Source organism: Callorhinchus milii, unplaced genomic scaffold (genome assembly GCF_018977255.1).
Source record: "Callorhinchus milii isolate IMCB2004 unplaced genomic scaffold, IMCB_Cmil_1.0 Scaffold1, whole genome shotgun sequence".
Lineage (NCBI taxonomy): Eukaryota > Metazoa > Chordata > Chondrichthyes > Chimaeriformes > Callorhinchidae > Callorhinchus > Callorhinchus milii.
This window is the reverse complement of record NW_024704742.1, coordinates 98,755,100-98,781,553: the sequence shown is the minus strand read 5'-3', so window position 1 is coordinate 98,781,553 and position 26,454 is coordinate 98,755,100. Positions and strand designations below refer to the sequence as shown.

General features: G+C 38.9%; 1 protein-coding gene across 2 annotated transcripts; it reads left to right on the top strand.

Moving 5' to 3' along the window:
• Positions 1-3,566: 3,566 nt before the first annotated feature.
• Positions 3,567-24,681, top strand: LOC103182368 (cytochrome P450 1A1). 2 transcript variants are annotated; one of them, XM_007899368.2, is made up of 8 exons: positions 3,567-3,807; positions 8,100-8,972; positions 9,777-9,900; positions 15,854-15,943; positions 17,928-18,051; positions 18,657-18,743; positions 20,379-20,500; positions 24,593-24,681. In XM_007899368.2, the coding sequence occupies exons 2-8, from the start codon at positions 8,133-8,135 to the stop codon at positions 24,646-24,648; spliced, it is 1,443 nt and encodes a 480-aa protein (XP_007897559.1). In that variant the 5' UTR covers positions 3,567-3,807; positions 8,100-8,132; the 3' UTR covers positions 24,649-24,681. The 2 variants fall into 2 exon arrangements, with proteins under 2 accessions (XP_007897559.1, XP_007897557.1); XM_007899366.2 differs by lacking the exon at positions 24,593-24,681 and having other exon boundaries at positions 20,379-20,964.
• The last annotated feature ends 1,773 nt before the right edge of the window (positions 24,682-26,454 follow it).

Sequence of the window (26,454 nt, the reverse complement as noted above, 5' to 3'; positions counted from 1 at the left end):
TCCTTTTGCTTAGCAAACAATAGTCTCTTGCCTTATGCGGCCCATTATCAAAGAGCGGGCTTTCAGCCATTCAGTCTCCAGTTTCTGAGCTTCCATTTTGGAATCTGTCCAACCCGTTCCTTCCCTCCCCTCATTCTTTGACCACACTTTCAATCATCTTTGCTGTAGCCACCCCTCTCAGCTCCCACCTCTAGGTTGGGTGTCCATTCACCATTGTCAAGCATCTTGAGATGCCCTCGCAATAGGGGTCACAGTCTTAAGATTAAGGGTCAGCCTTTTCGAACAGAGTTGAGGAAACACTTCTTCGCTCAAAGGTTAGTGAATTTATGGAATTCTCTACCCCAGAAGGCTGTAGATGCTCAGTCCTTGAACATATTCAAGATTGAGATTGATAGATTTCTGAAAGATAAAGGGATTAAGGGATATGGCGATAAGGCGGGCAGATGGAGTTAGGTTAGAAGATCAGCCATGATCTTATTGAATGGCGGGGCAGGCTCGAGGGGCCGAATGGTCTACTCCTGTTCCTGATTCCTATGTGCCTATGAATGTCAATTGTATTGTTCAGTTTGAACCATTGAAACCATTGGAAATTATAGGTTTAAAAGAAACTGGTTGGAAGCATAGAAGTGCATACTTCTCTGCATACCAGTCAAGGTGGATACCAAGCCCTGGATATATGAATGTTTGCTCACGAATCTGGATTCCAGGTAACACCTTCCACCAGCTGTTACCCAAGCTTCAGAGTTTTCCCATGAGCTATTTGATAGGTATCTTTCTGCAGCATGGTTGTACATTCAACTTTCTGAAGAGCACTGTTTATCCTTCATACCTTCTGCAGTTCTACAGTTGAATCAGAAAATCTTGGTCTCCAATGTTCCAATGGTCTCAGGCTCTGGCAGCATTTACCTCTATGGCTCACCAAGCCAGTTAGGAATCTAGGTGTCTTGTTCGACCCTCAAATGTCTTTTCTTCCCCAAATCCAAACTATGACCCATTCTGCCTTCCCTCACCTCCGTAACATCGCCCGACTCCGCCACTACCTCGCCCCTCAGGCCACTGAGACTCTTGATCATGCCTTCATTACCTCCAGGCTCGACTATACAAACTCCCTGCTTGTCAGCCTTTCCAACTCCTCCCTCCACAGGCTGCAGATAATCCAGAACTCTGCAGCCCATGTCCTCTCCCACACCAATCTCTGGGACCCCCATCTCCCCCATTCTCGCCCAAATTGAATGGCTCCCGATCCCTCCCTATTGATCCAGTTCAAGATTCTGGTCCTCACCTACAAAGCCCTCCATGGCCTCACCCCACCCTACCTCTGCAACCTCCTAACCCCCTACCAACCTGCCCGTTCCCTCCGCTCAGCCGGCTCTGGCCTGCTCCACGTCCCCTGACCCACCCGCCCCACCATTGGCTGGAGAGTCTTCAGCCACTCTGCTCCCAACCTCTGGAATTCCATCCCCAATCATGCTGCTTCACCCACTCCTTAGCCTCCTTTAAGTCCTGCCTCAAAACCCTCCTCATTGACCATGCCATCGGCCACCCCCCTTCCCCTCCCCTCCTTTCTCCCTCCCTGTCCCCAGCTCGGATCTGAAATGCTGTACACTGTCCAGCGCCTTGGGATGTTCTCCCGACGTGAAAGGCGCTATACAAATGTAATCTTGTTGTTCTTCTTCAATGGAACACTAAAAATGTTGATTAGTTTCAATTAGTCAAAGATATACAGTTTTAATTTTCTCAAAGGTTCAGTCAGCAGCTATTACTTATTTCCTTTGAGTTCTCTGCTCTTGGTTCTTGCTCATGAAGATGGCATTATTTCTAAAGACAAGGGAATTTCTCCCAGTATCCTGGCCAATAATCCCCCAGGTCAAATTGGTCATTCACTTCATGGCTGTTTGTAGGACAATGCTGTGAACAAATTGGCTATTAAGTCCACCTACTAAATACACAGTCACCTTCTGATGTGAAAGGTGGTAGAACAAAATGCAGGATTATTACAATTAGAAATGAGTTTTTTCAAATCTGAGCGCAAATGGAACCCTCATATTTCTATTTCTCAAGCTGCCTCCAAGAATCTTGATTTCTCATTCATGTCAAAGACTTTCATTCCCCTCATGTGAGCTCACCATGGGATGAAATATGTAGTATATGATATGATAATTAGCATATAATGGTAGTGGCCAACATTTAGCTCGTGGGCTGGAGGTGGCTGTAAGAAGCATACCCCCTGACATTCGCGCTAGTCCAGGTAAGTCCATGTTCAATTAATCAATGCATTTACAGATTTTTCTTGATTTAATTTCTTGATTAAGGCATAAATCAAGAAATATTCAATCAAGAACATTTATTTTGTTGGCCGACCAAAAAGTTGGCCACCACTGATATAACAAGACATTCCCTGGCTGGTGATATCTCACTCAATGACTATTGTGGGTTAACATCCTCCACCTAATATTTTCCAAATGGTCATGCCCAAAAGCCTCTTGCTGCAGTCATTGCGGTCAGTGTGGAAAGTAAATAATCATGTGATTCAGTTTTCGCTAACCATTCTTGTTTTTATGGTCTGTCGGGTGTCTGGCACATGTGGAAATCCATCACCATGTTTAAAAGTATCCAAACCAGATTTGTATTCTACTTACATGTGGACATTGCCCTGTGTCAGGAATGGAATGCACACTCTCCCTGAATAGATACATTTTGCTTACCCAATTCAAGAGAATATTAGGCACAGGTTGGCAAGAGCCAAGGCTTGGGGACCCCAGAGTTTGATATACAAACATGTCCTGCAGCTCAGTGGTTAGAGCACTCGCCTCTCAAGCGAGAGACCTGAGTTTGATTCCCGGCAGGGCAAACCTTGGGCAAGTTTCCTTACTCCACACGCCTGATAATAATCCCTCAAGAAAAAAAAAACAATAATAAATTGGTCGCTTCAATCCACAACTGTTTGTGGGATGCTGCTGTGCACAACTTGGCTGCCGTGTTTCACCCACAAATATACAGTCAATTCTTTACAGTATATTCTGTGAAGCGCTTTGAGACGTCTAGAAGACGTGAAAAGCACTATATCAAATGCAAGGATTATTATTATGTGTTCACAAACCTGGACTTCAAGTAACGCCATCCAGCAGCTGTTATTAGTTACCTTATCTCAATGTCAGGGAAAGAACTCTTGGATAGGTTCACCTTCCCTTCTCCTTCCAAATTGTATCTTCTCTTATCACTTGGTCACCATTCCTAGTTCATGGTAAGGAGTGCAAAAAGGCAAGTCTGCAGCCCAGTAACGAACCTTATTCTTGATCAAATAACCAGAGGCATTTTTATGAATAGAAAGTACTTGCTGGATTGGTAAGTAATGTAACATGGACAGCATCTGACCCAGGCTATCTTTTGAAGTATCTGATCATCTTATTCTAAATTATCCCTTTAACCTGCCACCTATTGCTATTTATTGCTATTTATTGAATCTGCGAGAATACAGTTCCACCAGGACATCGATCTGCAATCATTTCGAAAAGTTATTTTGAATTACGTTTCTGGATGCAAGTCTTCAGAACGAAGCTTAGGTGGTGGCATGTAACACAATCCCATCAGTCGCAGCATTTGCTTATTCTGCAGGGTTTGTGCAGTGGTTTTGCACTGGGGTTTGGATCCAGAGGGATTTGGGGTTGGCTTACATTCCCTTCCAGCGTCAGCGTCACTGTACAGGAGGAGGATAAGACAGAGAAACTCCAAAAGTTGCTGAGCAGCAGCTGCAGAAAGGAACTCACCAGATTCCTGGCACAGCAATTCCACACACACAGCCCCAGAGTAAGTACTTTTCCTTTTCAGAGATCGGAAGGAAAATACAGTATATATCTAAAAAAAAACATTTACTTGCTTCTTTTATATTGGCCCTTCTTTTTAAAAAAAACCATGCAATCCATAGTGCAAATTCATCTTTGGAGATTTTATCCCATTTAATTTGTAAACCAGGCGTGTTTCTGCAGATTTAAGTGGAAATGCTTATTTCAAATTGCGCAATGTTGTTGGCGCATTTGCAAGGATTATTATTATTATTATTATTATGTTTCCTTCGTAGTTTAATTTACATTGGCTATTATACTTGATCTCCACCTTTAGTTTTTTGGGAGGGTGGGTGGGGTTGTATAGAGAATATTATTGAAACGTGTTGCAGTGTTGTACAGAGAAGAGTTTAAATAAAGTCACGCTGCTGTAGTTTTATGCACAATATTTCATGTTTTCAAACGGTGGTGAGAAACGCCACCTGGGTCTACACTTACTCTATTAATGTAACGTTTCAGCACATCCAGAAGTTGTCTGATTCTTAAATAAAATAATAATGATCATTGCATTTGACATAGTGCCTTATCACATTGTCGAGATGTCTCAAGGTTCTTCACAGAATGATTTCCTAAATACAGTTGTTGCTTTTTGTAAGTTCTTTTAAGTTCTTCAAAGTTTAAACTGAATTCTACAACTGCTGCAAAGGTTGAAATGTTAGGTTAACTGAATAGATATTGACCTAGGTGGAATTTTAGCCCCTTATTTGAGTACAGTTTAAATATAATCAAGAATTCTTATTAGCCCTCGAATACTGCATTACAATTTATAATAATAATAATAAGTTGCACTTATATAGCGCCCTCCATGCAAGATAGCGTCTCAGAGCGCTTAACAGTGGCGGACCCTGACTCTGAGCCAGGGGGAGTGGGCAGGCGGTGGTAAGCACGATTGAAGAGGAAAGTTTTCAGGCGGGACTTGAAAGAGGGGAGAGCGGAGGCAAAGCAGAGGGATTGAGGGATAGTCTTCCAGAGTTTTGGGGCGTAGTGGCTGAAAGCACAAACTTCTATGGTGGGGCGAAGTGTGCGAGGGATGAGCAGGAGGCTGGTGGCAGTCGAGCGGAGGGTGGAGTGAAATGGTCGGAGAGGTAGGGAGGTGCCAGAGAGTGAACGGATTTGAACACAAAAGTGAGGATCTTGAAGTCGATCCTCACATAATAATCCTTGCATATGATAAAGCGCCTTATCACATCCTCGGGACGTCTCAAAGCGTTTCACAGGATATACTATAAAGTGGATTGACTGCTTATTAATTATTCAAACCCTTTTTGGTTTGTCAAGATTGTGGATTTTATTGGCATGCTTAGTTACAACAGAACATAATCTAATTAGATTTTTCTTTCCCCCAAAAAAATTGGAAACAGATTGGAGTATCTGTTCCACCATGTCTTGTCTTTTGCAACATTCATTTCTAAAATAATAATATTCCTTTATATAATATTCATGAAATAAAGGCAAAATATGGTGGAAATGGTATTTAGGTCAACTCTTTGTCTTATTTAAAATATTAATTACAAACAATTTTAACAACCTCGTGATTCTTATTCAGATCAGGAACTGATTTAGGATCCCAGAGTTTGAGAACAACAGTTGTTATTTTCAAGTTGCTCTCTTAACTTTGCGTGTGATGTTGTTGCATAATTCCAGTTGGGTTGATTTCAACGAAGCTTAAAGAGATTTGGCCCAGAGCCACTCGACTTCCATTACATTATCCATGTGATTGTAATGGTTTCAAATTACTGGCACCCCAGGTCAGAATTGGTTTGATAATTTAACTCAGTGTAAGCAATACATAAGTATACATTTGATTGTAATCTGGCAGTCTTATCATTTACAACGTAATTAAGGTACAGAATAAAGTTTAAAATATACAATAGAAAGAACTTTTGTAATATTTGGAACTTTGATAACGTGTTGTCATGCCATGTTGACAAATTAATCTGAGACTGTGAAAGAGACGAATGTGATACAATGGAATTAATGACATAAAATGATCACAGAGCAATAAAAAATTTACAGTACAGAAGAAGGCCATTCAGTCCATTGTGTCTGTGCTTGTGCTAAGTCTTCCACTGCAGCTCTCCACTCTAATCCCATTCCTTTGCTCATTTCTTGCACACTAAAACCCTGGTGGTCAGATCAATGTGGGGGAACATCTGGTTGGGCAAACTGGAATTTCTGGCTCGGTATAATTACAGTGCCGGTACTGGCATTTACCAGCTTTATTCGGTGCTGAAAATAGTGCCGAATTTGCACTATTAACACTTCTTCTCCCCAGTTTTGTTTCAACCCCCACTCCCCTTTTGTTTTACATCCCTTCTTTTGTTTTATGCCACTATCATCTCTTCAACCAATCAACTAACACAGTCTCTCCTTTGTTTTCTTTTTTGCCTTCTTTGTCTTCCTTGTCCTGCCTCCCCTCTCAACTTGTCCTTAAAAATCTCTCCCTCCCAAAATTCCCCAGTTCTGACAAAGGGTCGTGGACCCGAAACGTTGACTCACTTTCCTTTCTCCATAGATGCTGCCTGACCTGCCGAGTTTTTCCAGCTCACTCTGTTTTTGTTTCATATTTGCAGCATCTGCAGTATTTTGTGTTTTGTCCAGCATTGTAATTGTTTATATCCCACAAACAGGAGATAACGGATAAGCTATGTCACCATTTCCAGGGTGGTCCAACTGGCGGCCCATGGGCCGCTTCCGGCTTCCGGCCCTCTCCCCCCTCACCCACCCCTCCATTTCATCTAACCTACCTGCTTCCTCCGTAACCCATGAATGTTATGTTATGTTTCTGGAAGGGAAACATAGAAATAATGCTTATGCATCCCACAGATATTTCTCAAATAGGGCATGCAGCCCGCAGCAGCCAAAAGTTTGGTCCACCTTGATTTAATGTATGACACCTTACTTATTTTTCCACACAAAATGTGTGACTCCACATTTTTCTGCTTTGATTTTCATTTGCCACCCATATGCCCACTTTGCTAATGTAACTGTAGCCACCTGTAGTCTTCTATATCCCTCTTCAGTTTACTGTGCCTCCTAATTATTGTCATGAGACAACTTAGACATTTTGCCCCCCTGCCTAAGTCCAATACCATATTTATCTAGTCTCACCTAGGAGAAATAGGTGAGATTAGAAAAATATATGGTAAGAAATGCAAAACACGGTGCCAGAAATTGTTCCAATACTATGACAGCAAGAGGGTAGCCAAGAAGGGAGGAGACCAACAGGAGTTCAAATAAAGGATAACCAGTAGATAACAAGCATATTAAATGACACCTTATTTTCTTAACCACAACAAATATGAGGCTATCCAACATCCAATATATGTCATTTGTGCTCTGAAACATTGACATTAGAAACAAAGAAGCTCCATCAGTTCACAAGCCTGAAAAACAGTATATGCTTCATGTGGTTAAAACAAGGGTATTTAGTTAAATTCATAGATGATTAAAGCCGGGGGAGGAGAGGAAGGAGGGGAAGAAGGTTGTGGTACTATGAACTAAAAAGGGAGATTTGCAAAGCATATTTCATTTAGTCACTTGATATCTGACACACATGGAAAACCATGACTTGTGCAACCTAGAGCGTGCATTTCAATATCGCTGGATTTCAACCAGCTAAAATCACGTAGCCAACCTTGTGGATAACTGTAACTCTTCCTGCTGTTTCTCCACCTAAGTCCACACTACCTGATAAGCCTTCGCTTTGCAGACCCCAGAGATCTGATCTGGTCCTCTAAGTTTTGCGAGTGAGCTAGCTGATTGGTTATCAGGTAAGAGTACAGAGGAGTACAGTGGACATGCCTTGTTCAGGTATAGGATTACTGAAAGTGCCACAGAGAATTGCCCACCACCTTCCTGCCCACAACCCAGATAGAAACGATAGAAACCCCAATGCATTGAGAGATGGTTCTGCCAATTGGAGTCGTGGAGCTTCAGTACCAGCTGCTTATCTCTCAGCATGGCATTCAAGATAGGCAACGATCTTACATGACATGGCAAGAGATTTGTTGGCACAAGGAGGTTTGGACACACTGGACACAGGTGAATATAATTCCCATATTCAAGATGAATGATAGAACAATACCTAAAAAATGTAGACATCAGTAATAGGAAAACAAAAAGAATCATACATGAAAAATGAAAGAGATGAAAATAAACTACTAGATGATAGAGCACATGGCTTCCAAAGACACTTTTTAAACAGTTTTCTCTGTTCCTTGTTATTGATGATGTGTTTCCATTTTTAATCTACAGGGTGCAAGCGCTGGATACATTTGGACAGTGAAAATGACAGCAATGAAAATTGTTTGGGAGCTACCGGTTGTTTCAATTTATGAAGTCGCAATTACCTTTATTGTATTTGTAGTTACCCTTACCATCATCAGAGGTAGAAGGAATGCTGTAAATGTTGCTGTTTCTCTTCCAGGCCCTCGATCATGGCCTATTGTTGGAAATTTGTTACAGTTAGGAGAATACCCTTACTTAACACTCACAAAAATGCGTGAAGAATATGGCGATGTGCTTTGCATAAAACTAGGCATGGTCCCAGTGGTGGTAGTAAGTGGTATGGAGACGATTAAACAAGCACTGATCAAACAAGGAAACAGCTTTGCTGGTAGACCAGATTTCTACACCTTTTCATTGATAGGCAATGGGAAAACAATGACATTTAGTGAAAAATACGGGGAGAGTTGGAAACTACATAAGAAGATTGCTAAGAATGCTTTGAGGGCTTTTTCATTAACAGAGGCCCAAAGCTCAACATGCTCCTGTCTTCTCGAAGAACATGTGTGTGCTGAGGCTACAGAATTAGTCAAAGTGTTGTTGAACAAAGCTGAAAAGGAAGGCGCTTTTGATCCTGTTGAACCTATAACTAGCACTGTAGCAAATGTCATCTGTGCTCTTTGTTTTGGCAAGCGGTACGAACACAATGATAAAGAATTTCTCAATATTGTCCACACCAATCATGAGGTTATGAGAACATTTGCTTCTGGAAATGTTGCAGACGTGTTCCCATTTTTCCGTTACCTGCCAAGCCCGTCTCTTAAATCCATGATCAAGTTTGTTAACAGGTTGAACAATTTTATGATTAAATCAATACAGGAACATTACACCACATTTGATAAGGTAAGTAAAGCATATTAAAGTAACGCAAACAGTTAAAAACTGAAAACCATCTGTGTTGTTTAACATTTGTCCAGTTTAGGGGATATATGTCTTTAATGCACGACCTGATACAAATTTATTTGATGTTATTGGACTTTAACACTGCATCTATATATGAATTTATAGATAAGATAAACTATGTAAAATGTATCATTTTATAACTTGTACATAGCTCTTCTTACAGAATTATAGAATGCTACAGGACAGAATAGTCCATACTTGGCCCATCAAATCTGTACTGTTTTTTCCGCATGTGTTTCCCCATGGTGTTTCTTCCATCGAACGTAATCCCATTCTTCTTGCTCATTTTTCTTGCCTTTAATATTTGGGGCACTGCATTTCTTTTAATTCCATATCATCTAATTCCATTTCAAAAGAATGGATGGATTCTGAACTTTTAATTTGTGTCTTATGATGTTCCTAATGGAGTGTTTGAGGATATTTAAAGGCAAGTCTGTAAATCTAAATATTACAAAAGGAATTACCTGTACACTTTTCAGTATGTCTGCAGTTCTTTTTTTTACCATGCATTATGTTTTTAAACTGTTGGGATTTAACATTTGGTAATGAATCCTTTGATTTGACAACATTGAAATTCCATGTCAGTCAATACACTAAGGAAAAGAGTGGACTGTGTGCTGCAGGTCTCAACTCATAATGATAACAATTATATTTGAAAACAAGTAAATTTCCGGAAAACAAATTCCTCAAAACAGCACTTTTATGCTAGGCTTCAACATAATCAATATGCTTTCTATTTTATAGAATTGTGTGCGAGATATCACTGATACTCTCATTGCACTGTGTCAAAATAGAAAGGTGGGGTGGAATAACGCTGTGTTAACTGATGAACAAATTGTTTCCACCGTGACTGACATATTTGGAGCAGGTAAGTTCAATATATTGAAACAGGCAAAGTTTAAGGGTCAGTTACATTGGGACCCAAACCAGAAAATGACACCTATATTGGTGAGGCAGGTTCATGGTAGTTTACTTTATAATACATGAAGCAGAAATTTTTATAAAAACTGAATAAGCACAAAAGAACGTTCTTTCCTGAACTTCTACTACTATCAATGAGTTTTGCACAAACCCAAATAATGTCTTAGCACTTCATGATCATGGGGGAAAATTGCAGTATGTGATGATTATTGTGTGACTATTGATAGCTACTTGTAAGAAGGCTGAATGTAATTTGTAAAATATTTCACATCAATCAAACAAGTTGCTGAAATGGTAAGAGACTGTTTATTACTAAAAATGGAAGTTTGATTCATAAATTTGACTCAAACTCAAACTCACTTGCCTCAGTCTGGGATACGTATCACAGATCTGCACATGAATCATATTGGGGGAAGCGGGGCAATAAATATTAATTGAGGACTTGAAAGTAATGCTCATGATATTTACAATAAGAGTTTGGAATGGACAGATTTCCAAGACCGATATATTCTGACAAAATTTATTTAACGCACTATTTTCTATTTCAAGTTAAATCATGTGGATATAAACAATGTTTCAATTTCAAAATCGACAGCTAGGATTACAAGATAAAATGCTTAAAATGCAGTAGAATCTGTTTTTAACACTACTTCTACTTCTCAGACATTGGTTTAAACCTAATACGATTCTCCAATTTGTAGGTTTTGCATCTCAATAAGGCAAACTCAAATTAAATTCTCATGGACATAAGTGCATTGCATAAAACTGGTCACATTTTGACATGAAAAGTGCTATATTAAAAGCAAGGATTATTATTATATTTTAGGCCATTTTCTAGTGAAGAAATCTCTGCTCTCATTGCTCTAAATCTTGAATGTGGTCAGGAAGCAAGAACAGATTTCCCAATGCCAATGAGCTAAAATCAGCTACCTCAGCAAACTCCAGTGACTGACCAAATGTTGCAATCCTCAGTCTTTCAGTGAGTGAGTATTAAACTGCAGGGAGTGTTCTGGCTGCTGCTGTCCATGTGAGAGCTACTGCCAGAAAACATTTACAAACATGAAATGTAGCTGACATCAGCGCTTCAACAAAAAAAAGGATAACTGATAGTAATTTCATTCCAACAATGTTTGAGTTTAAGTAATGATTGTAAACTACTATGCTTCCTTGATTTAAATTTTTTGATGAGATGACGCTTGGCAGCTGATGTTCCTTCTGCGCTTAGTATCAATGACGCTCATCCATGGGTTCAGTGACGCCTTCATAGATTTTGATCTTGCATTTAATTTTGAGTCGTTCATGTTGGGAGGCCGTCTCAAAGTACTTGACAGGATTTAACAGTGTAGCGACCGTGTACTTTGTACGTGGCAGCCAATTTGCACATACCCGTGTCTGATAAACAGCCATGAAGTGAATGACCATTTTTGTTTTGGGGTTTGATGACCAGGATGCTGGGAGAAACTCCATTCTCTTTTGAATTGTGACATAGGATCTTTAATATCCACCTGAACAGGTAGACAGACGTAACGGCTCATCCGAAGGATCCAGTAGATTTGTGAGCTATATTCACAAAAGGATTGGTGAATGGCAGATCCTGCTGGCTCAGCAATGTGTCTGAGGCTAATCCTCCAGAACTCTGTTCTGACTCTGATCTACTGTTGGGTGCCTTAAGCCGCACTGGCTAAAATCTGGCTTTCCAAGTGTCAGAATTAAGATCGGCTTCTGAGGTTCCAAAGAAACATTTTCAGACATCCAGATACCTGAAGGATTCAGTAATTGCAAATATATTTTGCAAATCTTGCAAATTACACCCCTTTCTGTCTAGGTTTAAATGGTTTATCTTTTTAGTTTCAAAGAGTTAAAAATTCAGTCAGCAATTTATCTTTGGCATACATTACTGTTCCATGAATACCTCTTTTGTTTCACTAAATTTAAAATTATTTGCAGATGTTTTGTTTTCAGCTTTTAACTTAATCATAATTGAAACTGGAAATTGAATCAGTGCCATTTCTGGCCAAATAAATGTAGTCAAATAAAGAGATTCTCAGAAGTAGGATAGTGATATAGCTTCATTTTTAATCACAACACAATACAATTTATGCAATACAATTCATAATAATAATTCTTGCATTTTATATAGTGCCTTATCAATTCGTAGAGATGGCTCGAAGTGTTTCACAGACTATACAATAAAGTGTTGTGATTATGTGCATTTTACGAGCGAATGAAATCGCCAACTTGTGCAACAAAATGTCCCACAAAAGGTCACGGAATGAATGCCAAATTTTATTCAATTTTATTTGTTGGCCAGGACACCATGAGTAACTCTATTGTCTTTTTGAATAACGACATGGGATCTTTAACGTTCACCTGGACTGGCAGATGGGTCCTCAATTTAATGTCTCATCCAAAGGACTGCACATCCAATAATGCAGCACTCCCCCAGCATTACATTGCAATATCACCCTATGGTTCCATGTCCAGATATGGGTCTTACCAACTGAGCCTGACTGATACACCTCATTTTACATTTATATAACACCGTTCACAGCAGGAGGACACCTCAAGGTACTATCAAAGTAACATGGCACGATTTGTGGATCTTTTATTAAATTAATTCGGAGATTGATTTTACTGATCACTTTTTATCACTATTGGAACAAAAACAATATGGAGTATCAAAGGCAGTTAGTGTAGAACTAGATCTTTGAATTACTTGTTCAGAACAGAAAATCATATTGTTAACAAATAACAATTTTCCATGATCGGCACATAATACAGCCCATTTCACCCATGTACTTCATGATTAATGTGGGGGACTCTTGCAATAAGCAATATTAGCTTTCTGATAGTTCTACTTGTCGCCATATCATGATGGCATTAAATGCAACAAGAAAGACCAATGCTTCTCATTGATGAAATCCTCCCATAACCTCCTGTTGAACAATTGTTCCTCTTTCCTCCAAATCTTATTTATGCTTGTCCTTCCAAAATGTATTGTCTCATGTATAAGATCACAAGATTGGTTTGGATGAAGAAGGCGCTTCACCCAATTGATCTCATCCTTACAGAACACTCACCCTACATTTTCCCATCACATCACAGCCTGTTTATTAAATGATTCCAGTGTTCCGGCTTCAACCAGCCTTCCTCACAACCTATTCCACCTATTAATTATCCTCTGGGGAAAGAAATCCTTCCTGGTGCCTATCCTGAAATTGATCTTTGCAACCCTCAACCTGAGTCCTCTTGTTCTACTGCCTTGGTGCATCCTGGTATTCGTAGGTTTACTTACAATCTCTTTTATAATGTTATTTACCTTCATAAGGTCTCCACTGAGTTGCCTCATTTCAAGACTAAAGAGTCCTCATTTGTTTGCCTTGTTTATTGCTGCCTCACACTGTTTTGACATGGTGATTGATGAATCTACTAACAGTAGATCCTCTTTCAGTTGAGTCTCTTTCAGCCTCCTCTCTTGGCTCATTCCATCCTATCCATGGAGCATGTGTACCTCCTAATTTTACTTTGTATATGCAGTAGCCTGTATTGAACTCATCTGTCCGTGCACATCCTGTCAGCTCTCTTTGTCAGATCTTAGCTGCCTCCTCCGATTCCACAGTTCACCCTGACTTGTGTCATCTGTTAATGTAACTACCTTACACTGAATCTGTGAATCCAGTTTGTTTTTACGTATATCACAAATAGGAGAGATCCCAATATAAACCCCTGAGGCATTTAATACCTCCCACATTTTAACTACCTCCTGTAACAACTACCTTCTGCCACCTCCCTTCATTCAATTTCAAATGGATGTTTAAGTCTTTCCCCTTCATACTGAGTGATATCAGCTTGCAAGAAAGTCTCTTATGTGATCCTTTGCCAAATGCTTTTTGGAAGTCTTTTCTGAGGGAAGGTATTCATATTTCCTCAAGTCTGAAAGCAGCTAAGATAAGAGATCCAGCCATCTCCCTCCAGCCAATTGCTGTTCAGATGAATAGGTTTTGCCACTGATTTGTTCCTTAACATTGATCTTGGTAACACAAGCCAAAGTCTCAGTACTAGCTAGGACATGTTTTCGCATTTTGAGCAATAATTAAGTACTTATATCACTAGCCCAACCTCTTCAACAGCAACATTTAAATCCAACCAATAATGTAGTTCTGGTTGCTGGCTCGGGAAGAGTGTTTTTATTAACTTTTTCCTTGTTATTAATCTCTACTCACTAAATTTGCTAAATAACCTTTTCGGTCGGCCAACAAAATACATTTTCTTGATTGAATTTTGTTTTGATGTTTGCCATAAATCAAGAAAATTAAAACCCAACTGATTGAACATGGTCTTACCTAGACTTGTGCGAATGTTTGGGGGCTGCTTCTTGACCGCCCCGCAGGGCACTTCTGGCCCACGGCCCATAGATGGCCACCACTGGTCAACATAGATTTTAACAAAAATACCAGGTGGCCTCACTGGAATACCAAGGTCTGCTGAGAGGACCGATGTACTGTGGCGCTATACAGGAAGTGCAGTACACCTGAATTACAGCACTGATTAATTGACTTCTCACAATAATAAAAGGCAACCTTCAAGGTCATCAGGTTGCCCCTGATGTCACTTACTGTATATTGCATCAGAGGTGATCTGACAACTCGCATTTCAGTCATTTTTAAAAAAAAAATTGTTTTAACTTAGGGGTCTGAGCTGATAGACCCAGAGCATTATGTTTATAACAGGGGTCAGATTGGAAGGGAGGGAAGTAACTAAACACAATTTATGTTTGCAGTTAGCATTGCTTGTATTGACATTACACTTCCCCTTAAATAAGGGAAGTTAAACTAATGAAGAACACTGCTGTGCGCAATTGGTTGCCCACAAACATACAGCCAATTCACTTTACAATATATTCTGTGAAGCGCTTTGAGATGTCTAGATGACATAAAAAGTGCTATATCAAATGCAAGGATTATTATTATTACAATTTGATAGCACTGAATCAAACAAAACAAAGATCAAGTGAAAGCACTGTTGCAATGGTTTATGTTTTTTGTTGTTATCGTCTATTGTCTTTTCTTATAGTATTTGTACCCTGCTCCACATAATCCCAGCAGCAAATTCAGCACAATCATAGCAAGAAATCCATGACCTTGGCTTTCAAATTAAGACTGAATTTAAGAATAATTCACTATTCTGCATAACCTTATATTTTAAGACAAAACAGACTTATAAAGCATATGATGCCTTTTCATGCTGCAGTGTAAGGTAAATGTTCTCCACTCTTATTCTTCATAAGACAAGAGATATGATTTTATCAGTATAGCATCAGAGGTGGCAAATTCCTACAATTCTCATTCTTTTACATACATTGAAAGATCACAAGATTGGTTTGGATAAAGACAACCCATGATCCGACCTTATCCTTCCAGTATACCTACCTTATCCCCCCATCACAGCACCAACCTGCTTTATAAATGAGTCCAGTGTCCTGACCTCAACTGCCTTCCTGACAACTTGTTCCAGTCACTAATTGCCCTCTGAGTAAAGAAATCGTCCTGGTAACTGACCTAAAATTACCCATTACAACTCTAAACCAATGTCCACTTGTTCCACTGCATCCTGAAGTATTGATTTGGGTTTACCTTTTCAATCCCATTGGCTAACCTTGCAGCAAACTATTCTTCAGATTACATTGTTCCTAAACATAAAAGCCTCCTTCCCAGAATTCAAGTTTTGTGCACCTCACAATGTATCATAATAATAATAATGACTATTCAATTCTGATTCTGATTTACACCAAGGGCAGACAAAAGTGGGTGTTTTCAAGGAGACGTAATTGTTTTTGAAACAAAATGTCATTTAATACACACATATTCTATGATATTAATTTATCTTTCTTTCATTTGCAGGCTTTGATACAATCATAACTGGTTTGCAGTGGTGCTTGCTTTACCTTATACAGTATCCTGAATTCCAAACAAGAATCCAACAAGAAATAGGTAAAGACAATAACAGAGTGAGACAGAAAATGATTCTGTGGAACTGCAGGGGGATTGGATGCTGTAAATTTGGGGCCAGCATTCAAATCCAATCCAGATGACAGAATAAAAATTTCCTGTACCTAACACACATAAAATATTTAGACCATGCCCAACATAAGATATCTAGACATTCTGAGTTTATTCAATAATAATATGCCTTACATTTGATATAGTACCTTATCATGCCCTTGAGACATCTCAAAGTGGTTCACAGAATATATTGGAAAGTGAATTGGCTGTATATTATGTGGGCGAAATGTAGCAGCCAATTGCGCATAGCTTTTAACTTGCTGTTAGAATTGGGACCAGTGCATAAAGGTAACCAGAATTTATAATAATAATCACCATCCTTGCATTTGATATAGTGCACTATCATGCTGTTGAAACATTTCAAAGTGCTTCATGGGATTCTTACTGTTACATGTAGTGATTGCGTGTTTGTAGGCAAATTTGACACGCATAGTGACAGTTTATCAAATAATCGCTCACTGTCAGAAACACAAACACACACAAAAGTGTAGAGTATGGAACCTTGCAGTATAGCAAAATGTCTTCAAGAAATAATAAAACTAAGTTTATTAGTTATACAGTGAGGTTTAGTAAAAAATGTGTGGTTGAAGAAAATTAGATAGATTGTAGTGTTTTAGTTCTGGAATGCCTATGCACATATGATCTTAGTTATAATAATCCTTGCATTTGATACAGTGCCTTATCACATAGTTGAAGCATATTAAGGGGCTTCACAGGATTTTACTGTATTGTAGCTGTGTATTTTGTAGGCGAATGTGACAGCCAATTGGCACGCAGCAATGTACCTTAACCAGCCATGAAGTGAATGACCAGTTTTATCTGGAATATTGTTGATCAGGACACCAAGTGGAGTCCTGTAGCTCAGTGGTTAGAGCACTCGCTTTGCAAGCGAGAGACCTGAGTTCAATTCCAGGTAGGGGCGAAACCTTGGGCAAGTTTCCTTACTCCACACAGAGCCTAATAATAATCCCTCCAAAACCAAAAACAATAATAAATTGGTCATTTTCAATCTACGACTGTTTGTGGGACATTGCTGTGTGCAATTGGCTGCCGCGTTCGCCCACAAATATACAGTCAATTCACTTTACAGTGTGTTCTGTGAAGCGCTTTGGGACATCCTCCCGACGTGAAAAGCGCTATAACAAATGCAAGGATTATTATTATTATTAAGGAAACTCTTTTTGAGTCATGCCATGGTATCTTTAACACCCATCTGAACAGGTAGAAGGACTCCAAATCAACATCTCAACCGAGGGATAGCACCTTTGACATTTCAGCGCTACCCAGCTCCTGGGTTGCTAAACTAGATTGTGAGCTCAAACTCCTAGTTGCTGACAATTAATGTTGTAGCAATACATCTAAAACACTAATATATAGGCTATTAGCTGATCAAAATTGCAATAATTTTCATAATTAAACATCATGTACAATGTCATCAGCCGGCATTGTTAATCTATTTTCTTTTCTTGCCAAAAATGCGGCGAGCACACAAACCTACAGCAATACTGTAACAAAAATAACCTGTTCTCTATGCTGCATGTTAGAGGAATAGCATACAGGGGTTGTCATTTCGCCCACAAAATATACAGTCAATCCACTCTCACGACACGCTGATCCAAGATGGCAATCAGTCAATTTCAAAAGCTTCTATGGAACAAATTATTGTGTCACAATCGTGAGGGTATTCAGATCTGAAGCCAGTCAATAATTACTGATTGAAATGTTACCATTTTTAAAAGATTCAATATGATAATTATTTTGGATCTCTTACAAATTGCCACATTTTCTCTCCTTTTGTTTATTTTTATTGTTTCTGGGATCATGTAGAAAATTGCAGCTTGAAATGTTACAGTCTGAATTTTGTATGCACATTCATTTGTAAGTCAGGATATAAGTAAATATATATTTGCAGATGAAAAAGTTGGACAAAGTAGATTGCCGAGGTTTGAGGACAGAACATTGTTGCCTTTCACTGAAGCCTTCATCAATGAAGTGTTCAGACACACGACTTATATGCCATTCACAATTCCTCATTGGTAAGTTTCAAGGAAGGGTTAACTCAGCCCCCTTTGTTATTTAATAGGATCCTCCTTTATTTTTATGTTTGGAGTTAGATAAGTGAGAAATGCACACATGACTGGCAATGAGATTGCAATGCAGTAATTCAGTGGAAAGATGTAGTTGATATGATAAACCACTAGAACTTCACTGTCATGTTACTTGGCAACTGAACCCTCAATGTGATCCTTTTGCGGTGTAAAGATTCTGTGATTATATCTCTGGAAACAAGATGTATTCTGCTATGAGCAGAATAACAGTTCAAAACAGAGTAATTGAGTTGGCAATCTAAGTTGCGCTACCCGTGATATCTCTGACCATAAGGGCAATGTACTTCCCCTGAAGAAAGAAGCACAATGAGGAAATTTCATCAAGTTTAAGTCATTTAACTTCTGTAGCCATTTTTTGTCCACATCCTTTTAGGCAATGAAAGTATGGGACAAATTTTAAAAAAGTATAATACATGCCAGATTTATGATGTTGTGCTCCAGTTAGCACTTAGGGGACAATAGTCTTATGGTTAATCTCTTTTCAGTTGTTCTGGAAAATACATGCAATATAATTGTATTGATTTATCTTACAGCACAACAGCCAGCACAACGCTTAATGGCTATTTTATCCCCAAGGATACTTGTGTCTTCATAAACCAATATCAGGTTAATCATGATGAGTGAGTATTTTGTGTATTATGAGAGATTAAAAACAAACTCTGTCTTTTTATTGGCAAGTTATTGTTATTCTGTTTTTNACATAATTACATATAAAACTTCTTTGCATGAAATGTTATGGAGAATATACAATTGCATAACTCCGCTAATTGGAAAGACAGTGACTAAAGGGCCATAGCTATAAAATAGTCAAGAGAAGAGCAAAAGGAGAGTTTAGGAGAATTTGTTTCACTCAGAGATTTGGGGATGTGGAATGTCCTGTTGAGTAAGGTGGTAAAGGCAGAGCCCATTTTGAGTTTCAGGAGGGTAGCTGACAGATATAGAAAGAGACTTAAAGGGTTATGGGGATAAGGCAGAGCAGAGTGATTGAATGAACATCTTGCTCTGAGAGCCAGTGCAGACTCGATGGGCTGAACGGTCTCCTTCTGTGCTGTAAATTTCTATGATTTTATCAATATGCTAGACAACTATTGCAATTTGAAAGAACAGTAACAAAACGCAAAACAAACAAGAAGAGTATGATATAATAACTGCAATGGAATTATATCATTATACTTTCTGTACAACTGGCGGAAAATTGGTAAAACAAATGATAAATTGTTGAGGTTATCTTACAACTTAGACTTTTGGCACTAACATTGTTATTGGTATTATAATGACATTTTCTGTTGGCAATTCTCCAAGTTGAAGATTGCTATTCATCATGTAGTTTACTTGTTTTGGGAGGAAAGGGAGGCAAGTCTTGCGTTACTTTTCTCCTTTCCTGAAGTTGCTGACTCTCGATGAGGTACAGTTCCACAGATTCTGACCCTCTGGTACCTTCTAAAGTAACTATTCCTCATGTATCAATCTAAATATTGAGTTTGCCCACAAAACAAACAGCCACACCACTTTACAGTATACCCTGTGAAGGGCTTTGAGATGGATACTGGAGGAACAAGGCTTTTTTGTGCTAGAACAAAGATAGTTGAGCTGAAAGACCTGATAGAGATCTTTAAAATTATGAGGAGTTTTGATAGAATAAATAGAGAGAAAGTATTTCCACTGGTCGATGAGTCAGTAATTTGAGGGCATCAATTTAACAACAACAAAATTACATTTGTAAAGCACCTTTCACGTCAGGAGGACATCCCAATTTAACATAGTAAATGGGCAAATGGGAGCTTAAGAGTATTTTCACGCAAGATCAGTTAGGATATGGAATGGCCTACCAGGAGCAATGGTTGAGGCAGAATCCATATTGGCCTTCAAGAGGGAACTAGCTAAATACCTTAAAAAGAGTCAGCTACAGGGTAATGGGGAAAGGGTAGGTAAGTGGGACTGAAAGGATTGCTCTTGAATGAGCAGGCACAGAGACAATGGATCAAATGCCCTTCTTCTGTGCTATGCATTTCTATGGTTCTAAGATCTTGCGATACCAAATGCAAGGATTATTATTGATTAGTATATTATTATTGAATGTTGGCAGGTTATTTAGCCATGGACACCATTACAGACAAACCCAATCTCGTTCTCATCTAACACCACTAAGGCACATTTTCAAACATGGATCAATAAATATTGAGCGGGATCCTGATTATTTCTTTCTCTCTTATAACTCATTGCATTTTGATAGTGAAGCTCTTTGTCTTTTTTAGGACACTGTGGCAGGATGCAGGATCATTCATTCCTCAAAGGTTTCTGGATGAAAGAGGAGGGCTCAATAAGGATGTGACTGAGAAAGTCATGATGTTTGGGATGGGTATGAGGAGATGTCTTGGTGAGAACATTGCACGCTTAGAGATGTTTATCTTTTTAACTAGTTTGTTGCACCAGCTGAAGATTGAGAACCTGCCTGACCAGAAACTTGATCTGACTCCAAATTATGGACTCACAATGAAACCCAAATCTTACAAGATTATTGTGTCTCCACGCATATAGTGGGACCTGATATATCACTTTAGCCATACTTGCAGATTACTACTTATACCAAGATGTGTCACTAATAATGCCATCCAGATAATTTAAAACAGGAGTTTGTATTCCTTTCATTTAAAACTGTATATTTTTTAAAATAAAACTGGGACATTCCTCTGATGCCTTAATCAGTAAGCACATCACAGAAATCAGAAGGTCACTGGTTTGATTTCCAATCTAACCAGAAGTTGCAATTAAACTCTATCTTTAAACTCGGGAGTCCTGTAGCTCAGTTAGAGCACTAGCCGCGCAAGTTTCCTTACTCCACATGCCTGATAATAATCCCTCAAGAAAAAAAATAATAATAATAATTTGGTCACTCAATCCACAACTGTTTGTGAGACACTGCTGTGTGCAATTGGCTGCCGTGTTTTGCCCACAAATATACAGTCAATTCACTTTACAGTATATTCTGTGGCGCTTTGAGATGTTTAGAAGACATGAAAAGAGTTATATCAAATGCAAGGATTATTATCATTACTATTATCTTTTCTGTGAGAAACAATTATTTCACAGAGATACAACAATGTTGTGGAACAATGTTGTCACTCTGTTAGAGATAGTTCTAAGATTAGTTTTGTCAATGAGATTGTTAGTCACAATATAAATATCAATAGTGTAAATTGTTGTTTTAACAAAAAAAATTGTCACTCAAACCATGACTTGTTTGTGTGACACTGCTGTGCGCAATTGGCTGCCATATTTTGCCCACAAATTACACAGTCAATCCACAATATATATGTGAAACACTTTGAGATGTCTCAACTATGTGCTATGGGGCTATATCAAATGCAATTATTATTATTATTATAAGCGCAAAGCTGCCCATGTGTATCATGCAGGAGTGGACGCTAATGGTGATTCCTGCTTATAGCGTGCTTGTATGCAACATGCAGCAAGTGACCTAATAACCCAAAGGTCAGCTGTCTTGTAGTATAGGAAACAACAATAACAACAATGAAATTCCATTTGTAAAGTGCCTTTCATTTCGGGAGGATGACCCAAGGCGCTGGACAGACAATGTTTTGGACCTGAGCTGGGGGCGGGATTGGGGAGGGTGGAGGGCAGTGGGGGGGTAAGCAGGGAGATTGAAAGCACGGTTGAAGATGAGGGTCTTGAGATGGGTCTTGAAGGTGGCAAGGGAGGGGGCGAAGTGGAGGGACTGTGGGATGGAGTTCCAGAGGATAGGGACAGAATGGCAAGGCGGGCGAGGCAGGGGACGTGAAGCAGGCCGGAGCCCGCTGAGCGGAGGTATCGGGCAGGATGGTAGGGGGTTAGAAAGTCGCAGAGGTAGAAGGAGCAAGGCCATGGAGGGCTTTGAAGGTGAGGAAACTGCCTGGTTAGTGGCAGATGCTTATCAAAGGATACAATTATGATATTCTTGTGTTGGTATTATAATCATCAACCTTGGCATTTGTGATTTGATTTATTATGCTTTGTGGCATGAACATAAAACTCATGTTAATTGCAACAATACTTAAACGACTTTATACACTGGTAACATGTATTGTATTTTATTATGGAATCATGGGATGTAGGATTAAATAAAATACTATTGCAGATTTTGCATTCAAACTTACCTTTTTGCAGTTTCATATAATTTGTTAATACAAAAAAATTACCGTAATTATTTTATTATAAATAATATAGAAAAGACAATGCTATCCAACGATGTGAGCAGACGTTTGTAGCAAATATTATTGTACAACTTTTTATGCAAATAATTTATACATGAAATTTGCCTATTTTAATACAAATTCATGCAACTGTTTTCTGAATTTCGCTTTGTGAAATGAATGGTTGTTTAAGCTTCATTGCAATGTAGCAATGAATAAATACAATTATGGACGTTGTCTATGCTTCGCATTTTAATTACATAAAAATTCCACCTCAGAGGCAAGTGTGCATCCAACAGTGCCAGTCCGACACAATTAATTCTTGAAAAGAAAAAGGGAAAAAAATGGTTTCCAAATTAAGTTGCTTAATTTGGAAACCATTTTTAGCAACTTTCCGGGATAGTTTAAAACAATAGTCCTAAAACTAACACCAGAAGAATGTCAGCATCAGACTGTGTGGGTAAACACACAGGTAGTAAATCTGTGTGAAGTATTGTCACGAAAAGTGACATAAAGCTTCAAGACATGTCTGTGGATTCCATATTCAAAGTGAATTTATATAAATTGGCAGTTCAGGTTCTCTTTTGGCAGCTTGGATGGCTCATAAACTTCAATAGAATCAAGCCAGCACATTGCTATATAATTATCAAAAGTAAAGATCTGGTTATAATGGGAATGCCTCTGGGAAGCTTCACAATTTCCCCATTAACATTGACTTTTTGAACTTTGTTCTGTTTTCTCCTGTTTTGTGCATGTTTACTGGAGCAACTGATTCTGGGTTTTCACCACCGTACTGTATCTATATTGCACATAGTTGCAGTACTGTAGTTCAGTGTTCAGAGCACTTGCTTCGCAAGCGAGAGACCTGGGTTCAATTCCCGGCAGGGCAAAACCTTTGGCAGGTTTCCTTACTCTACACGCCTAATAATAATCCCTCAAGAAAAAAACCCAATAATAAATTGGTCACTTCAATTCCTGACTGTTTGTGGGACACTACTGTGCGTAATTGGCTCCCGCTTTTTGCCCAAAAATATACAATCAATTCACTTTATATTCTGTGAAGTGCTTTGAGACGTCTAGAAGACATGAAAATGCAAGGATTATGATTATTATTATTTTTATGTTTAATGCAATTAGATGTAAACAAGTCCATTTGCCATATTGTTCTGAATATGAGGCAATTTTAATTAAAAGGCAAATCCCATCTCCAATTGTTATAGTTACAGTAGAGGATATTAACTAAGATATGTAATGTGGTAATTATAGTGCAGATAATCAACACATACTTTATATAATTTTAGAACAATATTACAGCACATTATAATAACCCTAACAACAGCAATAACAGGTTTTCCATATTTAAAAAACACTGACAATTTGGAGTATTCTCCAAAGTTCTCAAGAAATCACACTTTGCCAGCCCTTCTCTTTCCCTGACTTTCTTTCTCTCTAACCCTTTCTCACATCTTTATTTTCCTTTCTTTCGCTCTAAGTCTACTTTCCCCCTCTCCACAACTTTCTAAATCTTTGCCCGAATCTTTGACTCTCTTTTTCTCTCTGGTTCTCTATGACTCTCTCTCTGTTAACACCTACCTTTTGCTACTGGCAAAACAATCCAGTTGCACGCAAGTACGGGAATGTAAAATTGCATTCATGCACGTGAGGTTATTAAGGGCTTGATATGCCCACACATCCTGCAGGTTTTGGTTAGTCCCAAATATAAGCTTAGTGAAATGTAATGGTGGGGGGGGTGGGAACTTGCTCTATTTTCAGTGCAATACGGTATAATCAATCATAAAATACTAGAATTGTGAAATTGCATTCTTGTGCCTTGTCCCTGTTCCTAGTTGTGTTACAAGGATCTGATTGACCCACTGTGTGCGTGATATTGAATCCTTGGTAACCTCGTGTGTACGCACGCAATTTTGTAATTCTCACGCATGAGAACAAGTGTATTGTTTTGTCAGAAACAAAACTGACAGGGAGCCAAAGGGCAAACTGCCAAATGCCTCACAAGTTTCTTGAAAAAAAAGTGATGTTTTTATTATCAATTTTATTAACAACGCATTATTATATTGCAAATTCTCAAAGTACTTCAAAGGTAATTACTATCCATTGCAATGACTGTACATTGCAGGCAACTGCAACAAACATGTTCCACCAACAACTATGAGATGAACAAGCAATTCACCTGGAGCATTGATAGCCAAGGCAAGCTCTTCAAATAGTGTCATGGCATCTTTAAAGGACCTTGATTTTTGATGTTTTATCCACAACAGGATTGCACAACGATAGAGGGAGGAGTGCTATAATAGAGTGCCAACCTGGACTGTGAGCTCATGGGACTTGAACACAACCTTTTGACCCAGACATGAGAATGCTACCAAATGAGCCAAACTGACACCTAAAGCAAAAATGTTTCACAGGACGTTGTTCAGTTGAACGAAAAAGAAATATCTGCTCTGGCGAAAACTGATAAATTTCCTTCAGATGCTGAATGCTATTATTATAGCTATTCAAAGCCCCATATATAAGTACAGTCACATGTATACAGTTCAGAAAGAGACTTCTGCATGCAGCAAAGGGAAATAAACTAGGCAGATGCTGAGTGTAGTTCATTCTCGAACACAGGTAAGGTAAAGCCCCTTCAAATAGATATACAGACAAGTATCAAGTTGTGCTCAAATTATTGAATGGAGCACCGACACAATAAAAACTCCACTGTTCAGTTGTTAGCACTCTTGCCTCTCAGTTAGAAATTTGTAGGTTTCAAACCTCACACCTGTACCTTGAACTCATATAGTCTAGAATATGTGCCCACAAGATGTACAGTCACTCCACTGTACAGTATATCCTGTGAAGCTTCTTCAGACGTCCTCCTGTTGTGAAAGGCACTATAGCAAATATAAGGATTTTATTATTATTATCATTTTATGACACTCCAGTGGCAGTGTTTGGAGTGTGCTGCTTTGCAGGAGGTGCCGTTCTTCGAATGAGACATTAAACTAAAGTCTTGTCTGCCTGTTTAAATGGACGTTAAAGATCCCATGGCACTATTCAACAAGAGAAGTGAGTTTCTCCTGGCCAATAGACCCCCAACTAAGAATTGGTCATTCACTTAGTGGTTGTTTAAGGGGTATTGCTGTATAATAATAATAATAATAATAATCCTTGCATTTGATGTAGCGCTTTTCATGTCAGGAGGACGTCCCAAAGCGCTTCACAGAACACACTGTAAAGTGAATTGACTGTATATTTGTGGGCGAACGCAGCAGCCAATTGCGCACAGCAATGTCCCACAAACAGTCGTAGATTGAAATTGACCAATTTATTATTGTTTTTGCTTTTGGAGGGATTATTATTAGGCGTGTGGAGTAAGGAAACTTGACCAAGGTTTCGCCCTGCCTGGAATTGAACTCAGGTCTCTCGCTTGCAAAGCGAGTGCTCTAACCACTGAGCTACAGGACTCCATGTAAATTGATTGCTACATTCGCCTAGAATATACAGTCACGAAACTTTGCAACATATCCTGTGAATCTCCTTGAGATATCCTCAGCGAGCATTAACCTGCTTCATCCTCCATCTACTCGCCCCACCATTGGGCTTTCAGCCTATCTGCCTCCTCTATTTAGAACTCTTTCCTGGAGTCCATCTGATTCATCCCCTACTTCACCTATTTCAAGGTCTGTGTTTAGACCCTCCTTTTCAACCATGCCTTCGGTCATTTTTCCCCACATCCTTCAACTTCCACCTTCAGCTCGGATGCCAAGCCAAGACTGTCAAGCACCTTGGAATGTCCTCCGGACATGAAAGACGCTATATAAATATAAATTTGTAATGCATTGTATTGTATCCTCCTGACACAAAAGATACTATATCCGATGTAAGGATGAATTACTTAGTGTTTGCTAGGATTAGCAATGTTGCTTACAGTTCATTCAAAATTGGGGCAGCAGTCCTGTTATCTCCTCTACTGGTTCTCCAGATTTAAGTTTCAAAATAATCTGCAAAAGAAAACATGAATGAAGTCCACACCTGTAAAAAATAAAACTTCAAAACACACAATTGTTCAGTTAGACAGATCGGCAAGCTTTGTGGTTGTGAATTTGAGACCTGCAATGTCAAGCCAATAATAAACAGA

Coding starts and splice junctions, on each gene's coding strand:
- LOC103182368 (XM_007899366.2), top strand. CDS start 8,133: ATGACAGCAATGAAAATTGTTTGGGAGCTACCGGTTGTTTCAATTTAT. Junction 8,973..9,776: donor ATTACACCACATTTGATAAG/GTAAGTAAAGCA, acceptor TCTATTTTATAG/AATTGTGTGCGAGATATCAC. Junction 15,944..17,927: donor AAGAATCCAACAAGAAATAG/GTAAAGACAATA, acceptor ATATATTTGCAG/ATGAAAAAGTTGGACAAAGT.